This window comes from Cricetulus griseus, chromosome 3 (genome assembly GCF_003668045.3).
Source record: "Cricetulus griseus strain 17A/GY chromosome 3, alternate assembly CriGri-PICRH-1.0, whole genome shotgun sequence".
In the NCBI taxonomy this organism is placed as follows: Eukaryota; Metazoa; Chordata; class Mammalia; order Rodentia; family Cricetidae; genus Cricetulus; species Cricetulus griseus.
This window is the reverse complement of record NC_048596.1, coordinates 57267157-57284968: the sequence shown is the minus strand read 5'-3', so window position 1 is coordinate 57284968 and position 17812 is coordinate 57267157. Positions and strand designations below refer to the sequence as shown.

At 49.6% G+C, this 17812-nt stretch overlaps 1 protein-coding gene across 3 annotated transcripts in view; it reads left to right on the top strand.

Moving 5' to 3' along the window:
* Positions 1–17812, top strand: part of Shank2 (SH3 and multiple ankyrin repeat domains 2) — a 443211-nt gene that overhangs the window by 103754 nt on the left and 321645 nt on the right. For all 3 annotated transcript variants that reach the window (XM_035442085.1, XM_035442084.1, XM_035442086.1), the window contains 2 exons: positions 135–251; positions 7913–7990. In XM_035442085.1, the coding sequence (XP_035297976.1) occupies positions 135–251; positions 7913–7990 (195 nt within the window). The remainder of the gene's footprint in view (positions 1–134; positions 252–7912; positions 7991–17812) is intronic.

The following is a 17812-nucleotide window of genomic DNA, read 5'->3' as shown; positions in this document are numbered from 1 at the left end:
CTGTGTCTCAGCCCTAGACAACAGGGGGTGCTGGGATCTCATGCAGCCTCTGTGTCTCAGGCCCAGCCCACAGAGGATGCTGGGGTGTCTGTCTCAAGACTGGCCACTGAGGTCTCACTCATCTCTTGTCTCAGGCCTGCAGGTACGGCCATGTCCAGCATCTGGAACATCTGCTCTTCTATGGCGCAGACATGAGTGCACAGAACGCCTCAGGGAACACAGCCCTGCATATCTGTGCTCTCTACAATCAGGTCAGTGGCATGCACATCCCTCATCCTAACCCTGGGGTGCACTGGGCAAGGGATGGAGGGGCTAGCCTGGGTGTTTCTGTAACCCTTACCTACTGCCTTAGTGTGAACCAGAGAAGCTGTGAGCAGCCCCAGGTCACATTCCAGATCTATAGTCAGCCCTTCCTGTGCAGTGCCAATGACCCAGGCTGCTTGTTGTCTAGAAGACACAGGAGGAGCTGGGACCACCTGTTCCCTTGGCTGAGTGTCAGCTTCGCTTGGTCCAGGACCTTGGCACCTGGGTAACCCCGTCCTCTCTCATTTTCACTTGTAGTTAAATACATGTGTATAACATGTAACTCTCAAACATTGTAGGCACACAACTCTTTGCCATTCAGTGTATTCATGGTGCTGTACAGCCATTCCCACTACCCACCACCAGAGTTTCTCATCTTTCCAGACTGAATCTCTGTCCCCAGGAACCCTCCCCAACTCCCAGTACCCCATTCTGCTTTCTGCTGGATTTGAGGACTCTGGGGACCTCTGAAGACTAGAATCCTGCAGAAGCTGGCCTTCCATGCCCAGCTTCTTCCACTCAGCATCATTATTTTCATGGTCCAACTGTGATAATGAGTGACAGGTGCTCTTCTTTCTGAAGCTTGTTCCCACACCACTGAGGGATGGGCACCTTTGCTCACCCCTTCTCCCATGGGTGGACGTGTGCGTGGCTTGTTCTGCCTTTGGCTGTTGTGGTTTGTGTTGTCATGAACCTAGGTTGGCAGACTCATGCTCTAGCCTCAGCTTTCTTCTGGCCTGCTTGGGAACAAACTCAGAGGTAGAACTCAAGGTAAATGACACACTGATGTATGCCCCCCTCCCCCCAGCTCCTGTGTCTGATCCTGATGGTGTGCTCTAGAAGCCCCAGAGGCTGGGGGACATGGTCCCTACTCTCTGGGAGAGAGACAACTTAGTGGCTGGGACTTGGATCCTGGACCATGAGCACCCTGAGCTGGATGTGGAGGAGAAGTGAGAGGCTCATGTCCCATGGGAGGGCTGAGGGTAGTGCTGCTGAAACAGTGGGGTGAACTGCAGGGTCAGCTTCAGTGAACAGAGAAGGGACCAATATCCTGGGTGCTCAGGGTCAGACTGACCTAGGACAACACCACTGAAGAACACTACTTTCTTTTTGCTCTTCTCTGACGTCACAAAACCTCAAGCCTGGGACTGGTGACCCAGGTAGTCCAGCAGAAGGACTGGGGAAAGACTCCCTGCCTCTTGGAGGTTGGAGGGATCTCAGTGGTGAGGCTCTGTTCAAAAATTCTGGGATCTAGCCTCGGTGAACACTGACATCACTTCCAATCTTAAAGCCGTAATCCTATCCCACTGCTGACAGTACCACAAGGTGACAATTCAAGCCTAAGCCCACACCCAAGTTTGTTCCAAGCCCCTAATGGCTGGTCCCAAGTCCACTCTATTTCCAGCCAGTAACTTTCCTAGATCCTTTACCCTTGAAAACTACAAACCTTTCAAGACCACATTAACATGGTCCACACCTGAGCAAACCTTTTGACCTTGTAGACTTTGTGGGTGCCTTGCTCTGCAAACCACTGTCATGATTAGGCAGATGGTATTGGTGTTTCAGCTGGAGTGTCTTGCAGTGGTCCTGGTTTGCATGCATGCATGCAGAGTGTATTCCCTGTGACAGTGGCCCCCAGGTCTACTGTGAAGCTCAGCTTGGGGAGCCCTTGTTAAGTGTGGGAATACTCCACTGCCTTAGAAAACACAACATGAGGCTTGGCTGGGTCTAGGAAAACATCTGCACCAGCATCTGCTTTGTAATGATTGCTTGTGATGGGAAAACATGGCTTAATTTCACTCAGTATGTTTCAAGCATATTTTAATCACAAAAAATACAAGAAATCACAGTTTTTGTCACTTAAAGTAATTGTGGGCATGAGGGTCTCTGAAAGGGAGGCTACAGGATTTTATTAGGCAGCCTGTATTCTCAGCTGTATAGGAGATTAGTCCTGCTGGGGTTCACTCCACATACCTCAGAGCTGTTTCCACTCCTAGGAGAGTCCCCAGATGGACAGGGCTCCCAGAAAAACCTTCTCCTCACATATACTGTCAGAATAGAGGTAGTTGATTTTTCAGGACCCATTGGTAAACAGTTTATGGTTTGGTCACTGCCTGGACTCTCTGATCACATGTCAGCCCAGCAGCCACGATAGAGCTGTCAGAAGCAACCAGTCATGGAGAATGGCCACACTACAAAAAAGCTATTTGTTCAATAGGTAGTGGGGTGATCTGGTCCATGAACTGTTGGCCAAGCTATGGAGTAGAAGGCTACATTGTCTTTCTCTCCCTTATCACTTATAGATTTGCCCCTCCTCAGGACTGGGTGACTTCCATCTTTAGGTCAGTGAGCCTGAGAAAGAGTGGGGAGAGCTGTACCCTCCCTAAAGCTATCCCCTCATGAGGGCAGCCTGTTACCACCCAGCTTCAGATGGTATGCCTGTTCTCTACATCCTGGGACAGATTCATCCAAGGTGACTAAGCTGGAAATTGGCTGCCTGCCCTATGTCACCTCCAGGGATGCTGTGTTGGGTCATAGGCTCTGGAGTTACTGGCCACACAGCCCCTGACACCATGACAAGCTGGAATGTCAGCAAGTGTACCAGAATCTACCCTCCCTAGGATGGTAAGGGTTCTTCACTCTCTGCCCTCACCCCTTCCCCAGTCTGTTGCTCGCTGTGTCTGAATTGTGAGAGTGAAGCTCTGAGAGTCACAGTCTTGCATAGCTTCCCTGAGCTCATGGAACTGTTCCAGGAGTGAAGGATAACCTAGGCTTTGGCACTGAACACAGATAATCTTCAGTCTGCCCCATTTGTATCATCACCTTGCTTGCATCTGTTCCCATGGCTCCTGTCTACAGACATGTGAGCTATGTGGATACATAGGCTTGGTTGTGGATGACAGAGACCACACCAGCAGCACTCCATAGAAAGTGGGGTCAGACTGTGATGTTGAGGATATTCCCCAGGGAGGGACAGAATTCAGAAGGGCAGGGTTTGGAGCAAGGAGAGAAGCGGTTTCAGGGACATAGTGTAGTGACAAGGTGGCCTGGCACACTGGGCTCTGTTGAGTGTAAACTGGTACATGGCTGTGTAGTTGGGCAGCCCTGTATCTCTCTTGGGTCCAGAACTGCTAAGAAGCTGAAGTAAAAGCCAAATATCTGTGATACTTGTCATGGATGGAGGGCTCAGCTACTCAAGGTTGTTGTGGTGATATTGAAGGTCGTGATGGTGGTGGCAGTGATGGTGATCATGGTGTTGAAGATGACGTTCATGGAGGTGATGCTGTTGCTATTGATAATGAGGTGATGGTGGTGATGGTGATGGAGATGCTGTTATGGCAAAGATAGCGGGAATGATGATGAGGATGGTGATGATGATAGTGATGATTGTGATGATACTTAAGGTGAAGGTGGTGATGATAATGGTAATAGTATAGGTGGTGGTGATGGTGATGATGATGGTAAAGTTTTGTGATGACAGTGGTGATGATGATGGTGATGGAGTGATGATGGTGGCAGTAATGATGGTGATATTGAACTCGGTGATGAAGATGGTGGTGGTGGTGATGCCACTACCGATAATGATTGTTCTTAATGAGCCACTCCTTAGATCTGGAAGCCGCAGGTGTGTAGAATGCTATGCATGCTTTATCAATTTCATCAGGACACTGCTAATAAAACACACTGTGATCAGAATATTCTCTTTCCTTTCATGCAATCAACTAATTAGGGCTTTGATTGTAAGCAGCAAATTGATTCTAATCTTTGGACTCTCTCGCCTCATGCTGGCTTCCCAAGAGCTCCAGAGGGAGAAAGCAACACCCTGGATAATGAGTGATCAGAGGAGGCTTAAATATCAAAGGTTACTAGAGCAGCCTAGTTTGCCTAGAAGATAAAGACAAGTGCGCACGCGCGCACACACACACACACAAGCACACATGCACACACTCATGCACATACACACACAAGCACATACACACAAACATGCACTCTGTCTCTTGGTAGTAGGCCTTTGCATGTGTGTGGAGGGGAGTGTTTTCAATGAGTATCTCTGTGGCTTGCTGGGGACACGTGTCTGTCCATTCTATGGCTACTTCCCTGGGTCAAGTTGACAGGTAAATCTGTCTGAAATGAAAGCCTTGTGGATATCATTAACTGTGTTTCCTTCATACTGGCCAGCAGATCCTGGTTGGGAAGTGGTAATGCTAGGCTTCCATTCCACTCCCTCCAGCCTTTGGGGGCTAGATGGAGCTCAGGGGGACAGGTTATAAGCATGTGAAGTAGGTGGTCTCAACTAGCCTGGTCCCTTTTGGGAGGTATGTAGGGGACACTGTAGCCATGCCTGCTAGGGGCTGGCTACAGTGCACTACTGAAGGTTGCAGACTCACCTTGGTGATGCTTCTATCTTAACCCTTCGCATGCTAGCCTTTTCCTGAGTGAGTGCATCTTTGATCTGTGGCTGCCTTCACAGGCTTATGTTCAAGGACAATGTAACCTGGAAATGAGGTCCTGCCTCATGGCTGAACATACACTCGTGTCTATGACATTCTTGTGATGGTCCCTCATGTGCTGTGCTAGGACATGAAGTCCTGGGTTGGCCTTGGTGGCAGTGCTGGCCATTCTGGACAAGCATGGACTGCAACTCTGGTTTTATCCTTCTCTACACTGTCAGGGCTAATAGAAACATACCTGGTGGCACATGGCCCAGCTCATGCAAGCTGCTTTGGCGGTCATATGCCTCCCTGACATGGTCCAACAGACCTCTATCATTCCTTCCAGATAGTCCCCGTCCATGTAGCATTTCCAACTCCCCGTCCCAATGGCACCTTTTGGCATCCATGCCTCTTACTTCTGGTACCCAGATTCTATCCTTTAGGGACATCAGCTTTGCCTACCCACAGACTTTGGTGCCTCCTAGTAGACTACTCTCTGTCAGTATTCCCCAGTATCTCACAGTGGTGACCCCTGCTCACTTGATGTCCCCACCAGGTGGCTTCTTAGAAGACATAATCCCTATGGTCCTCTCTGCTTTGTAACTGATGTCCTTTTCTCTGGAACTCGAGGCTGAGCTCCAAATGGCCCCTATCCTGCTTGTCCAGATCTGTCCCCTGTTGATCCATCCTCACCTGTTCCGTCACCCATCCCTGCTAAGGGCTCTGATATCCTTCCCAGGACCATGGTATTCACTGTCTAAGCATACCTGTCACTGTAAATTGGCTCCTTCTGCAAATCCTGAGACCTCCTCCACAGTGCCATCCCATGTTTCCCTTGCACCTAGCTGCTTCTGCAGTGTCTTTGCATTGGTCTGTCTGCAGGGATCCTGACACCTGTGACCACAGCTTCTCTTCTTGTCACACTCAGGCTCAGCCTATTGACCATCACCTGCTTCACCTCCATCAGACATGTCTTCCTTTGAAGGCCACACAAGGACCTTCAGAACAGCCCACCCTTAGTTGGCTGCTTCTCACCCCCCATTCCCACCCCTGCCTGTGCCAAGCTCACATGAACCATGGCCCTTTGCTTTGATTCTGTGTCCCCAGGGTCTGGCATGGCCATGGCTTGTCCACTTCCCACATGCATGGATGACCATGACTTCTCAGTCTGTCCTTTACCTGCAAATTGGACAGGACAGTGGGTCCCCACAGCTCATGGAGCCTGAGGCACAGGGCCGATGGCTAAGTGCAGGGAGGCTCAGAAAGACTTCCCTCAGGGAAGCTACATATTTTTAAGTGTCTCTGAAAATTCGCATGAAGAGAAAAACTGGCGGCGAAATGGTCCTTAGAAGATGAACATAAATTGCTTATGTATTCATACTTCATTGATTTTTTTTTAAAGGATGGAAACCTGCCAGATAAAACTCAAGCTATCCAAGAGTGTGCAGGGGGAATGGTTAAGCTCTGCATCAATGCCTTAGGGCTGCCTTCCTCACCCTCCTGAAGCTCCAGCTTGCCCTGTTTTATCACCTAACCCTTCATTTCCATTCTTCCTATACAAAGGCATTCCCACATACTTCTACTTCCTTCTTGTGACATGGGCCTCTTGTTACCCCAGTGGAGTGCCGGGCCAGGCAAGTGAGGTAGAGCAATGAGGCATAGAACACATGCTTGCACAGGCATGTGCACACATGCACATTCGCAGACACACACACACACACACACACACACACACACACACACACACTCACACACATACTCATACACACACATATGCACACTTGTGTTGAAGTATAGCTGTTAGTAAGCTACAGAAACCTCTGACCCTTTAGTTTTGAAGTAGCTGACTGACTGGAACTGTTAACTAAGTATTTAGGGTAGTCCTGCTAGGACTGCCCTATGATATCAGAGAAATCGGGACCCCCTCTTGGGGTTCTTAGTTTCATTAATAAAAGAATGTAACAACCCACTCAAATGGAAGCTTTTATTAGAGTTTTGAAGAAAGTCCCCAGGGCAGGAGAGCTGTAAATCTCCATCACTGCCTGAGGGAGGATGGAGAGATGGGAAACACCGTGCATGGAGGTCAGACATGGGGGACAGGCAGCTGCATGATAGGGAACGGGCTTGAGAAAGAGAAAGAAAGCATACTCAGGCTGTGGCCAGCATCCAAAAGAAAGAGACAGAAAGGAAGAAAAGGGGAAAGCTGTGTCTTTTGAGGCCCAAATGTGAAACGGGAGCAGACGCAACAGAATCATGTGGAGGATCTTAGGGACTCCATTAGGTAGAGGGAATTCTGGGAAGGAAAAGTACAGTATCTTATTAAAGGGATAATTATTCCTTCTATTTTTTTAACATGGCTTAAAGTAAACCTTCATTCTTAGGGGTTATCTCTCCTTCCTAGGGGTCATCCCTCCTTCCTAGGAGTTATCTCTCCTTCCTAGGGGTCATCCCTCCTTCCTAGGAGTTATCATCTCTCCTTCCTAGGAGTTATCTCTCCTTCCTAGGGGTTATTTCTCCTTCCTAGGGGCGGTTCCTTAGCCAGACCATTGACCTGCCCAACTGGAATGTTAGGTCTCTACTCAAGCCAGAGCTGCTGTGGCAGAATGAATTCTGCCTTTGCAGCCTGATCATCATTGAAAGGATGGGTCAGCATTCTGGGGTTAGTTCATATGGGCTTTGGAAACAGCCCCTGTGTGGGTGAAAGGTTTTCTGGGCTTCTTGCTTTGTCCCACCTGGGTGGGCGTGGATGACAGGGCTGGGGGAGAGTTTATTCCTAGTCTTTTGTAGGAATGTTTATGAGAATTTAGGCACTTTTGAAAGAACTGCAGGAGCCAGGAAGGGGTTGCCCAAGTGCTGTAGGTGTTTGTAAGCAGCCACATGGGTTCTGGGAACCAGTCATTAGTCCTCTGCAAGAGCAGCACCCACTATTAACCTCTGAGCCGTCATCTCTCCAGTTCCAGCACCTGACATTTTTACACGGGTTCTGGGGCTCAAACTCAGGTCCTCATGCTTGCATGGCAATCCCTTTACTGACTTCCCCACTGCCAACCCACACCCTTTTAACTCTGCAGGCACAGGCCCCAGGCTTCCTGTGAACCTGAACTTGGCAACCGTGTATCCCTGGATAAAGTCCATGCCACCAGCTCACAAGTGTTTTTCCACTTTTCCATTTGCAGGACAGCTGTGCCAGAGTGCTGCTGTTTCGGGGTGGAAACAAGGAGTTGAAAAACTACAACAGCCAGACGCCATTCCAGGTAAAGAGAGCTCCTGACTCCACTGTGGCAGGCTACAGCTCCGAGGCTGTGAGGCTGCCTAAGGTCAGTGACTGTGGCCATAGTCCTGCCGGGAGGCTGCACTGCACTGTTGCTGCATAACACCCGAAGTGGTTCTATTTGCCTGTCCATGCAGCCTGCTTCCTTTAGACCAAAAAGTGGGAATAATGCAGACACTCATCTCTGTAGAAGGTTCTAGAGAGGCAATGAAGTAAGGCCATTTTCAATTCTGCAGCTGTTGAAAAGTGCTGACTAAATAAATAGTCTGTCTCAAAGAGTGGGAAGTTGATGGGCAGGGTCTTGTTGCTTTCTGTGTTCTTCTCCTCTACCATCCTAGCATGAAGAGAGAACAAGCCCCACTAGGCCTTTCTGGGAACATACAACTCAGTTCACATTTGTTAATAAATTAGGGAAAATTCGTAGAACACAAAAGTTAACATCTTAACCATTTAAAAAGACTTGACAAAGCCAATTTGGTGTCATTAAAAGTATTCAGGATGTTGCTTAGCTTAGCCATGACTATCATCCGGCTAAAAACTCTGCCATCACCCCCAAAGGAGGTCCTGTCCCCACATAAGTGCCACTTCCAGCCCCTTTCCCATCCCCTAGACAGCCACTCATCCAGTTCCTGCCTCAATGGAGAGTTCATGCAAAGCGAACACATGGGGCTGACTCTGTGGGCTTGACTTTTTCAGTTGAGGGTGACATCTGATGTTCAGCTGGACAAGCCACATTTCCTAACACATCCCACTGTAGAGGGGCAGGTTTCCCATGAAGCTTCTGTCGGGGTTCCTATGTTGAGCGATGCAGGAAGAGAGAGATTCTATATGATTCATACAGAATCAGAGCGTAAAATCCTTTGCTGGTGACCAGGAACCCTGTAATCCTTGTACTCATCATATTTTAAAGCAACTGCTCAGCCTAGGAACTGGCCAGTGATGGCAATCACTTGGCACTGGGGTGATATCAAGGTCCTAGAGACTGTGGTTTGCTGGAAAATGAATAAAGTCTTCTAGGCTATTATTCTAGGCCCTTTCTACAGGGGTTTGGAATGTCTTTCCTTGTTGAGGGTTCAGGAATACCCCCGTGCCATTGGTATCATGTATATTTGTTTTAAGATTAAGGTCACTTCCTTTTTTTCTAGGGACTTTCCTCCTTGTGAAGTTATAAACAGTGTCCCAAGACACCCACTGTAGTGTTCCTGGCTGTCTCACACATGGTATGAGCTGGCTTTAGCAAAGTCCACAAGGGACTGAACCTGGACACATGTGTGCCCATGCATGGCTGTTCTTGGGGAGTTTCTGTGTAAATCTAGCTAGGACTTTGTTTAGCCTGTCCCCACTAGGAGTTGTGGCCCAGTGTCCTCCTTCCTGTCATCTTAGTGGCAGCCGTGGTATAGCTGACTATATATCACTGGTTAGTGTGATCAGTCAAGCCTCCAGTCCTGAGGGGGAAGGCTGAAAACCCCAGCCCTGATCTGCTGATGTCCCTGCATCAGCCTCAGCCCAAGGGAGACTGAACTAAGTCAATCCTGTCTCATTTTCATGTTTATGCCTAGAGAATCCCAAGGGGTGTTAAGAGCTCTGCTCTATAAGTGGAGGTAAAGGTCAAATATGTGATGTGGGGTGTGTGTGTGTGTGTGTGTGTGTGTGTGTGTGTGTGTGTGTGTGCCTGTGTGCCTGTGTGCCTGTGTGCCTATGTGTGTTTCTCTCTCTCTGTCTCTGTGTGTGTGTGTCTGTGTGTCTGTGTGTGTCTGTGTGTATATCTGTGTGTATGTGTGCCCATGTGTGTTTCTCTCTGTCTGTCTGTCTGTCTGTCTGTCTGTCTGTCTGTCTGTCTGTGTGTCTGTGTCTCTGTGTGTATGCATATTCACTTTCGGGTTAATGCGTGCATGGATGAACACGCACATGTGTGTTTGGGTGAACACGCACATGTGTGTCATTCCTCAGTACATACTGTCTGCCCTGTATTTTGAAACCAGGTCTCTCACTTGATCTTGAATCTGTAAGTTAGGCTGGGCTTGCAGGTCACAGAACCCCAGGGACCTACCTGGTGTGCACCCATCAGTACTGGGCTTCCCAGCACATGCCACCACACCTCCCATCTTTTACAAAGTGAGATCTGGAGATCAAACTCGGATCCTCACGTGGAAGCCATCATCTTCCAAGTCCTGAAATATGTATCTCTTGTCCATCACAGCAGCACAGGGCCTGGAGTCAGGCAAGAATGTGGCAGTCTGAGGGAAAGTATTGTTGGCTATGCTGGCTGGCAGCCTGCTGTTCCCGCCAAGGGCATGTGGCTGGGGAAGCCACTCATTTCTGTCTCTGCTCTCTAAAATTCTGCAAGTCTTATTTGGGATTCAGGCTCTGTGTTCCCATAGAAACAGGGGAGTTGAAGTTGTATTTCTAGAAGAGGGACAGGAGCCCGAACTACCCAAAATGTGACTGGCAGACGATACATATTTATGATGAAAAGTAATCGGAGTTGAAGCCGCCATCTCAGCCAGGCCAATTCACACTACACTTCGAGTAACAGCCACTTGCAGGTGATGGTGCTTACAGGTGCTGGGGGAGATGAGGCCAGCCAGGCTTCACCCTGCTTCCACCAAGAGTACATCAGGCAGACAGGTAGCCAGCAAGTAAACAGACATGTACTGTATTGTGTCAGGTCTGCTAAACAGTAAGGGAAGCAAAGCATGGTGGGACAGCAGAGTGAAATGGAGGCTGGGACCCCAGATGGCCTTTGTGACACCAGAGCAGAGTCCTGGAGAAAGGGAGGGGAGAAGGGAGGGTTCCTTTGGGTCTCTGACAGAAGGAGGGCTGGAGCTGGTGGCTTGTGCAAAGGCCCTGGGGTCAGTCAGCATGTGCCTGATTTTGGCGCAGTAAGGCTGGCCAGCTGAGGAGGGTGCAAAGGTTGGCACCTGCGGTTGGAAATGAGCAGGGGCATAGGCTGGGCAAGGGCTTTGGATCTGATTCTATGTGCATGGCCAGCAGAGCAGAAGAAGGATGGAAACCAATCATTCATTGTGAGAGTCAGTCACCACGCCACGATTGGCGGTGTGGATGAGCTCTTAGACCGTGGATGAATTGTCTGAGCTCTGAGACAGGTCGTAGAGCCCATTGTCAGTGTATGGAACACAAAACAATGGAATTGGAATTTTAAGAAGTGAGAATTCAGACCTGAGTTCCATTACCTTGTATCCCAAGTGCTGGGTGGACCTGGGTGTCATTCATGAAGTTCATTCCCATGCTGCTTAATAGTGATGGGCAACTTGATAGAATCTAGACTCACATAGAAGACAAGCCCCTGGGCATGGCTGAAGGGAAGTCTAGCCTGGGTTAACTGTGGAGGGGAGACCCATCCTGAATGTGGGGGGCACCATCCCATCATCTGTGGTTCCAAACTGTAAAGGAGAGAGTGAGTTGAGTACCCTTGCTCATCTCTCTCTGCTTCCTGACTGCAGACACAATGTGTCCAGACACACCACGCTCCTGCTGCTGTTGCGGTGCCTTCCCCACCATGCTGCCGGTACCCTCAAAATGCAAGCCAGAATCAAGCCTCGCTTCCCTTTTGACACAAAGTTGCTACATTTGTACTCTCTCAGATGACCCCCTCCCGACTCACTCTCTTCCCTTCCCCCTCACTCCAGCTACTCAAGCTTCTGACCTTTTCTCATGCACACCAAGCACACCCGTGCTTCAGGACCTATGTGTGAGCTGGGCACCTTTGTAAATAGAACCCTCCTGCAAGTGCCCCACCCCAGCAGGAGCACATAAAGAAGTTCCATGTTAAGAGATACCCCACACCACACACACAGTTTCCTCTATGCCTGTAAACACTTCACACTGAAAATGGGGGCAGATAGCTGAGGATAGTTCACCATTAAAGGGAGGGCAGCCCAGGTGAAAGGGAGATTGGACAGCACAAGTGAAGATGATGGGTGGGAGCAGGGACAACTTGGGGCCTGGAAGGGACATTCCAAATTGTCCTGACCTGACATCCTCAATGTGGCAGGAATGGCTACCTGCCTCCATGAGAAGTGGTATTCAAGGCTCTCCAGAGGAGTGCTAGCAAAGAGACAACAGCAGCTGAGGCAGAGGGTGGGGGGGGGAGGCCAAGGTCAGGACAAAGCTGACTGAGGATCTGAGCATGGATTTCGAGAGGAAGAAGAAACACACAGAGACCCCTCAGGACAGTACCTGAGAGGAAGGAAGGGCACAAGGCCCACAGCTGGACGGGTCTCAGGGCACAGTATAATATCTGAGAGATGTCCTAGCAGAGACAAGTGTTCCAAGGGTCCAGAGTTCTGGGAATAGAAGTAAAGATGACATCCTAAAGACTTGCTGGGAAACTTCAGTTTCGGAGGAAGGCCAGGGACCAAGCACTTTGGAGGCAGCAGGGAAAACTCTTTGCCGAGAGCCATGGTCGTTCATCCCACTCCTGCAGGGGTGGGAGTGTCCAGTCATGTGATTAGCACACATTCTCACAAGGACTGCTCCTGGGGCTGCTGCAGGCCAATGCCCATAATGAAGGACTAGCTTGTCGCACAGGGAAACCCAAAGTCAGAGGGAGACCCAGCACTGTGGGGAACCAGATGGACTCAGGAGAGGTGAGCTGTCGGGAGGCTATCTGGACAGAAGGAGCTTGTCTTTGGGTTTGTGCTGGAGGAGCTTGTAGTCTACAATCAACACCTGTCAGAACCCAACAGGAACTGCAGGCAAGCAGGCAGATGTTAAAATATGGCCATTGCTTCCTGGAGGGTTGTCTACTCAGTCTACTTACAGGGAACATCTGCCTGGCTGTGGCAGATGCAGGTTACACTGTAGCATGGACACTACCAGGTGATTAACTAAAGCCCCACACACGTGTTCAGGACTGTGACAAATGAGCAGAGTCTGTATCTTTCTGGGATGTGACAAATGAGCAGAGTCTGTATCTTTCTGGGATGTGACAAATGAGCAGAGTCTGTATCTTTCTAAGTCATGTTTAACCAGAAGGGGCCAAGGAGGACCACCAGCCACTTTTTCTGTCCACTTGGGCAAGAGCCATGAGTGAAAACATGGCCAGCACAGGTGTGGTGTGTGGCTTGGGAATGGGTGACTTAACACTAGTGTGAAGGATTTCTTTTAGCCAGCTACCTGAATGTGTGACATAAATGAACCAAAATTTGATTTGGGGTTTTGAAAGAATCTCACATTTCCTCTTCCCACCCTTCCAAGATCTCCCAGGTGTTGCTGAAGAGCAGATAGTTTTGGGGATCTCTGGGGGCTGGGTGGGGCAATGGGTTTGCCATCCCTCTAGCCCAGTCATCTATCTCTGTTGCTCCTCAACCCTCAACAGCTTCCTAGATGGTCTGGGTACCTACTCAATCTGCGTACATCTCTGGCATCCCTAGAGGAACACCTCAGCGTCTCCAGGTTTCTGGAGACTACAGCCCAGCCCAAATTCAGATGCCAAGCCAAGCCTGGCCCCTAGCCACTTTCTCCCTGGACCTGGATACAAGTGGGACACCAGCTTCTCATGAGTCTCCTGGGCCTGGCTCTGACATCATCAAAGATAAGCCCCTGTTTATCAGAGTGTCTGCGTCACTCTCTGTCACCACTGTCTCTAGGGGCAGGATCTCTTAGAAGCAGGTGACTCCTTGAGTGCTCAGCAAGGCAGGAGTTCTGCAGCCAAGTGAGAGAGACCCCATGCTCTACTACCAAGTGGAAACCCATGTTCCACTTGCACCTAGCCAGGGAAATTCCTGTCTCTCTTCAGACTTACCTTCACAGGAGCCTACTGTTTGCAAAGCACATTTTGCTCTCTGTGTTGTGGATTATGAATAGTCCATGACTCAGTCTCTGCAGCTGAGGCACAGCTGCATCTTCTGTCTCTGTGATCTTGGTGTCTAGCCTCAGACCTGGACCCTCAGAAAAGGAAACCCGGTAGACAGCTACTGGGCAAGGGGCTGCCTGCTCTCAGCTTCATGTAGTTTCTCATGCCTACCACTAGGGGGTGGTGCGAGCACGAAACACCTCAGTGCCAGGTGTATAAGAGGAGGGGGCTTGTAAAATGCAAATGATGAGAGTGTGGTTGGTCTAGAGTCTTAATGGGATTTAGGATCAGCTAGGGAATGCCTCTGGGTGTGTCTATGAGGCACTTCAAGAGTATTTTGTTTGTTTGTTTGTTTGTTTGTTTGGGGGGTGGGCCTGCGCACGAGTGTGTTGTATATGGGTGTATACACTGCACCATACACGAGAGGGTAGAAAGCAGAGTCAGTTCTCGATTTGTATTCTCTCCACCTTGTTTCTTGACACAAGTTCTCACTGAATCTGGAGCTTACAGATCTGGCTAGCCTGGCTGGCTAGGGAGCTCCAGGGATCATCGTGTCCACTGTCATTAAATGTGTGCACCCCTGTGCCTGGCTTTTTACATGGGTGGTGGGGAACTAAACTCTGTTCCTCGGACATGCACATAGGTTCTCTGCCCTCTGAGCCATCTCCTCGGCCCCTCTAGAGACATTTAACTAAGGAGGGAAGATACTGGATGTGGGCATCACCATCTCACAGACTGGTAGCCAGGACTGGATAAAGAAGAGACTTGAGTACCAGCATCATCTCTCTGCTGCCCCCTATGGGTGTGATGTGACCAGCAGCCCCACGCTCCTGGCATCATGCCTTCCCCACCATGATGAAGGGTACCCTTGAACTGTGATCCAAAACTAACCCTTCCCTCACATTATTTTTTATATTTCTTTACTTATTTATTTGTGTGCGTATATGTGGGTGTGAGTGTGGAGGTCGAAGGAAAACTCACAAGAATCAGTTCTCTCCTCCCACTGTGTGGGTCCCAAGGGTTGGACATCAGGCTTAGTGGTGGGTGGGCACCTTCATCCATTGAACCATCTCTCTGGCCCTTAAGCTGCTTTCATTAATTATTTTTGTCGTAACATGTAGAAAAATAACTACTATATCCCTGTGGTAGGAGACCTTCACTGTACAGGGGACATGGGGGGGGCAGGGGGGGCACTTTCACTCAGATACAGATATGTACCCAGGATCCTCAGGTGCTGCAAAGTTTGAATATCATGGGTATAAGTGGGGACTCCATGTCTAATAAAAACTATAGAGTGTCATTAGCTTCAGTCTGTCTCCAGAGACAGAGGGGCCTGTGCAGGACACAATGTGGCACTTGGGTCCTCACTTCATTCCAGCCTCACTGGCTGACCCCGGATATTGTTTGTAAAGGTTAAGCATGCAGAGGTCCCAGGTCACAATCATAGTAGCTGGACTTAGCTCCCTGTGCGACCCACAGAGTACACTCAGTGGATGTCAGCCTCCTCCTTCTCTGTCTCATACTTTCCAGAATGTTCCATGTGATTCTAGATCCTGTCAAGTTGACAGTAGTAAGCATTGCAAAGACACCTTGAATCTTCGCACACACTAGCTGCAGAGCTCACTGTTAGCTCATGTCCCTGAGAACTGTCTAGACTCGGGATTGTGGTGGGCGCTGTCTGTGACAGTGCATGAGGTGGTGTTGGCCTGTGAGTCTTCTCCATTTCTTGTTAACATTTTGAGAATACGCCTCAGAGGTTTGGTATTTAAGAAATGGTATTTATTCAAGAGAGAGAAATCTCAGCCAGCCATGACATTAATAAGGACAAATTGATCTCAATTAGTGAGAGATGGCAGCAGCATTGAGTTTAGCCCCGCTGGCTTCAGGGACATGGCCCCTGGAGGATGTGAATCTCAGGCCATCTGTGACCCATTGCCTTCAAGTCTGTGCTTTATTTGGAGCTCTTCATAGAATGTGAGCAGCAGCTGATGATACCAGTTAGCACTGCGGGAGAACTCCTGCCTGGAGTGGGGTACATGCCTGTCATCCCAGCCTTCCGGACGCAGAGGCAGGAGGATGTGCAAGTTTGAGTTCAGCCAGATCCAGTCTGGCAAGACTGTCACAAGACTGTCACAGAGGTGGAGAGCTGGTTCAGTTAATACACCCTTTGCCTTGCAAGCAGGGGGGGGGGGCATTTTAGCCTCAGCACCCACATGAAACACCAGGCACGGTGGTTCTACTTATAATCCCAGTGCTTGGGAGGTAGAGACAGAAGGAGCTCTGGGGCTCCCTAGTCAGCCAGCTTTGCCTAATCAATGCGATCCATGTCCCCACATGTGGTGGATTGAATGGAATCCATCTCCCAAAAAGGCTCAGGTGTTGGAACATAGGCCCCAGTTGGTGGTGCTGTTTGGGGAGGGTTAGGAGGCCTAACCTTGCTGGGGGAGTGCATCATTAGGAGTAGGCTTTGAGGTTTTATAGCCTTGCCCTACTCCTAGTTCACACTCTCTGCTTCTGGCTTATAGTTAAAAACATGAGCTCTCGGCATCTGGCTTCTGCCACCACGCTTGCCACTTTAGAGCCACGCCACTCAGTCAAGATCCAATAGCCAAAATAAACCCTTCCTTCTGTAGGTTGCCCCAGTCATGGTGTTTTGTCATCACAATAGAAAAATAACTAAGACACAGGTCCCTGGCTCCTAAGGAACTACACTTAAAGTTATCTTCTGGCCTCCACATGCACACATGTACCCATACAAATAGGGAATGAAGACACACCCACAAGTGCACAGAAATTATTCCTTCAAAATTAAAGTACCTTCATAAAAACTCCTGCTGGCCCCAATTTTGTGGGGCTTAAAACACCACCCAGCTGCCTTCTGGGAAGGTGTCATTCAGGGTGAATCTGGTTATTCATCTGTGAGGTCCACTTGGCTCCCCAGCTCGGACCTGGCGCAGACTCTGTGTGTTTGTTGGCTACACGAGTAGAAAATAGTAAGTTGGCATCTAAGCTCTGGTGATGACTTGGTTTCAAGGCAACAGTTTTTGTCTGTGCTTCTCACTGGAATGGCACTTCAGAGAGTGGGAGTACATGCAGGGGTATTGTAAGTAGACCCTGGGCCCCTGGTACTGCACCCCAAAGTGGGCCTGGCTGCCCCTCAACTGCCCCTGCCATGGTTTTATTTCATGCTCAGAGAGATACCAGACTCTCCTAAGCCTGTCCCTGTCCTCAGTTCAGGGGCTGGTGCTCTGAGGCCCAACTAGGAAACACAGCCCAGGTCTGTGTGAAGCAGATCCCCAGGTTCCTGGGAGTTGTTTGGAGTGTTAGTGATGTCCTGAGGCCTGGATGGCTTCTCTGTTTCACTGACAGGAGCGGCAGGTGCTGCTGCCAGTCCTGAAGGCCCCATGGTCCCTATGCTTCCTCTTTGTCACAGAGGCCTCAATGCAGATGAATGAGGGTGAGGTGGGGGTGTCAAGGTAAGAGCAGTGTCTGGAAAGTGGTATTTCCCACAGCTCCAGTTAGAGGTAATACAGACATATACTTACTCCGAGGACCTCCAATGGCTCTAGGGGTCTGAGGAGCAAGTCCCTGCTACACAGGGGGCGGGGCGGGGGTGGGGCAGTGTCTCCAGGCAGATGTCTGCCCGAAGCTGCTTCTCCCAAGAACACCCCAGTTTGCGTTAAAGAAGATGTCGCCACCCATTGCCAGGGGGAGGTGCAGTGCCACAGAGAAGAGCTCCCGGATATTGGTGTTGAAGATTGCTCAGCGTCTCTTTTAGGAGTTCCTTCAGAACATTTGTTATGCTAATTTTGGACTGCCAGGGATGATGCAGGCGTGAAATGGATGGTGTTTTTCATTCTTTTTGTAAAACATTATAAGGGTGATTTTCACTCCAGAAATGTAACAAACATAGCGGGGTTGTTGACAAGCGTCCATGAGAAAAGGAGATGGCCTGGGGCTGGGATGTGGCTCAGTGGGCAGACTGCT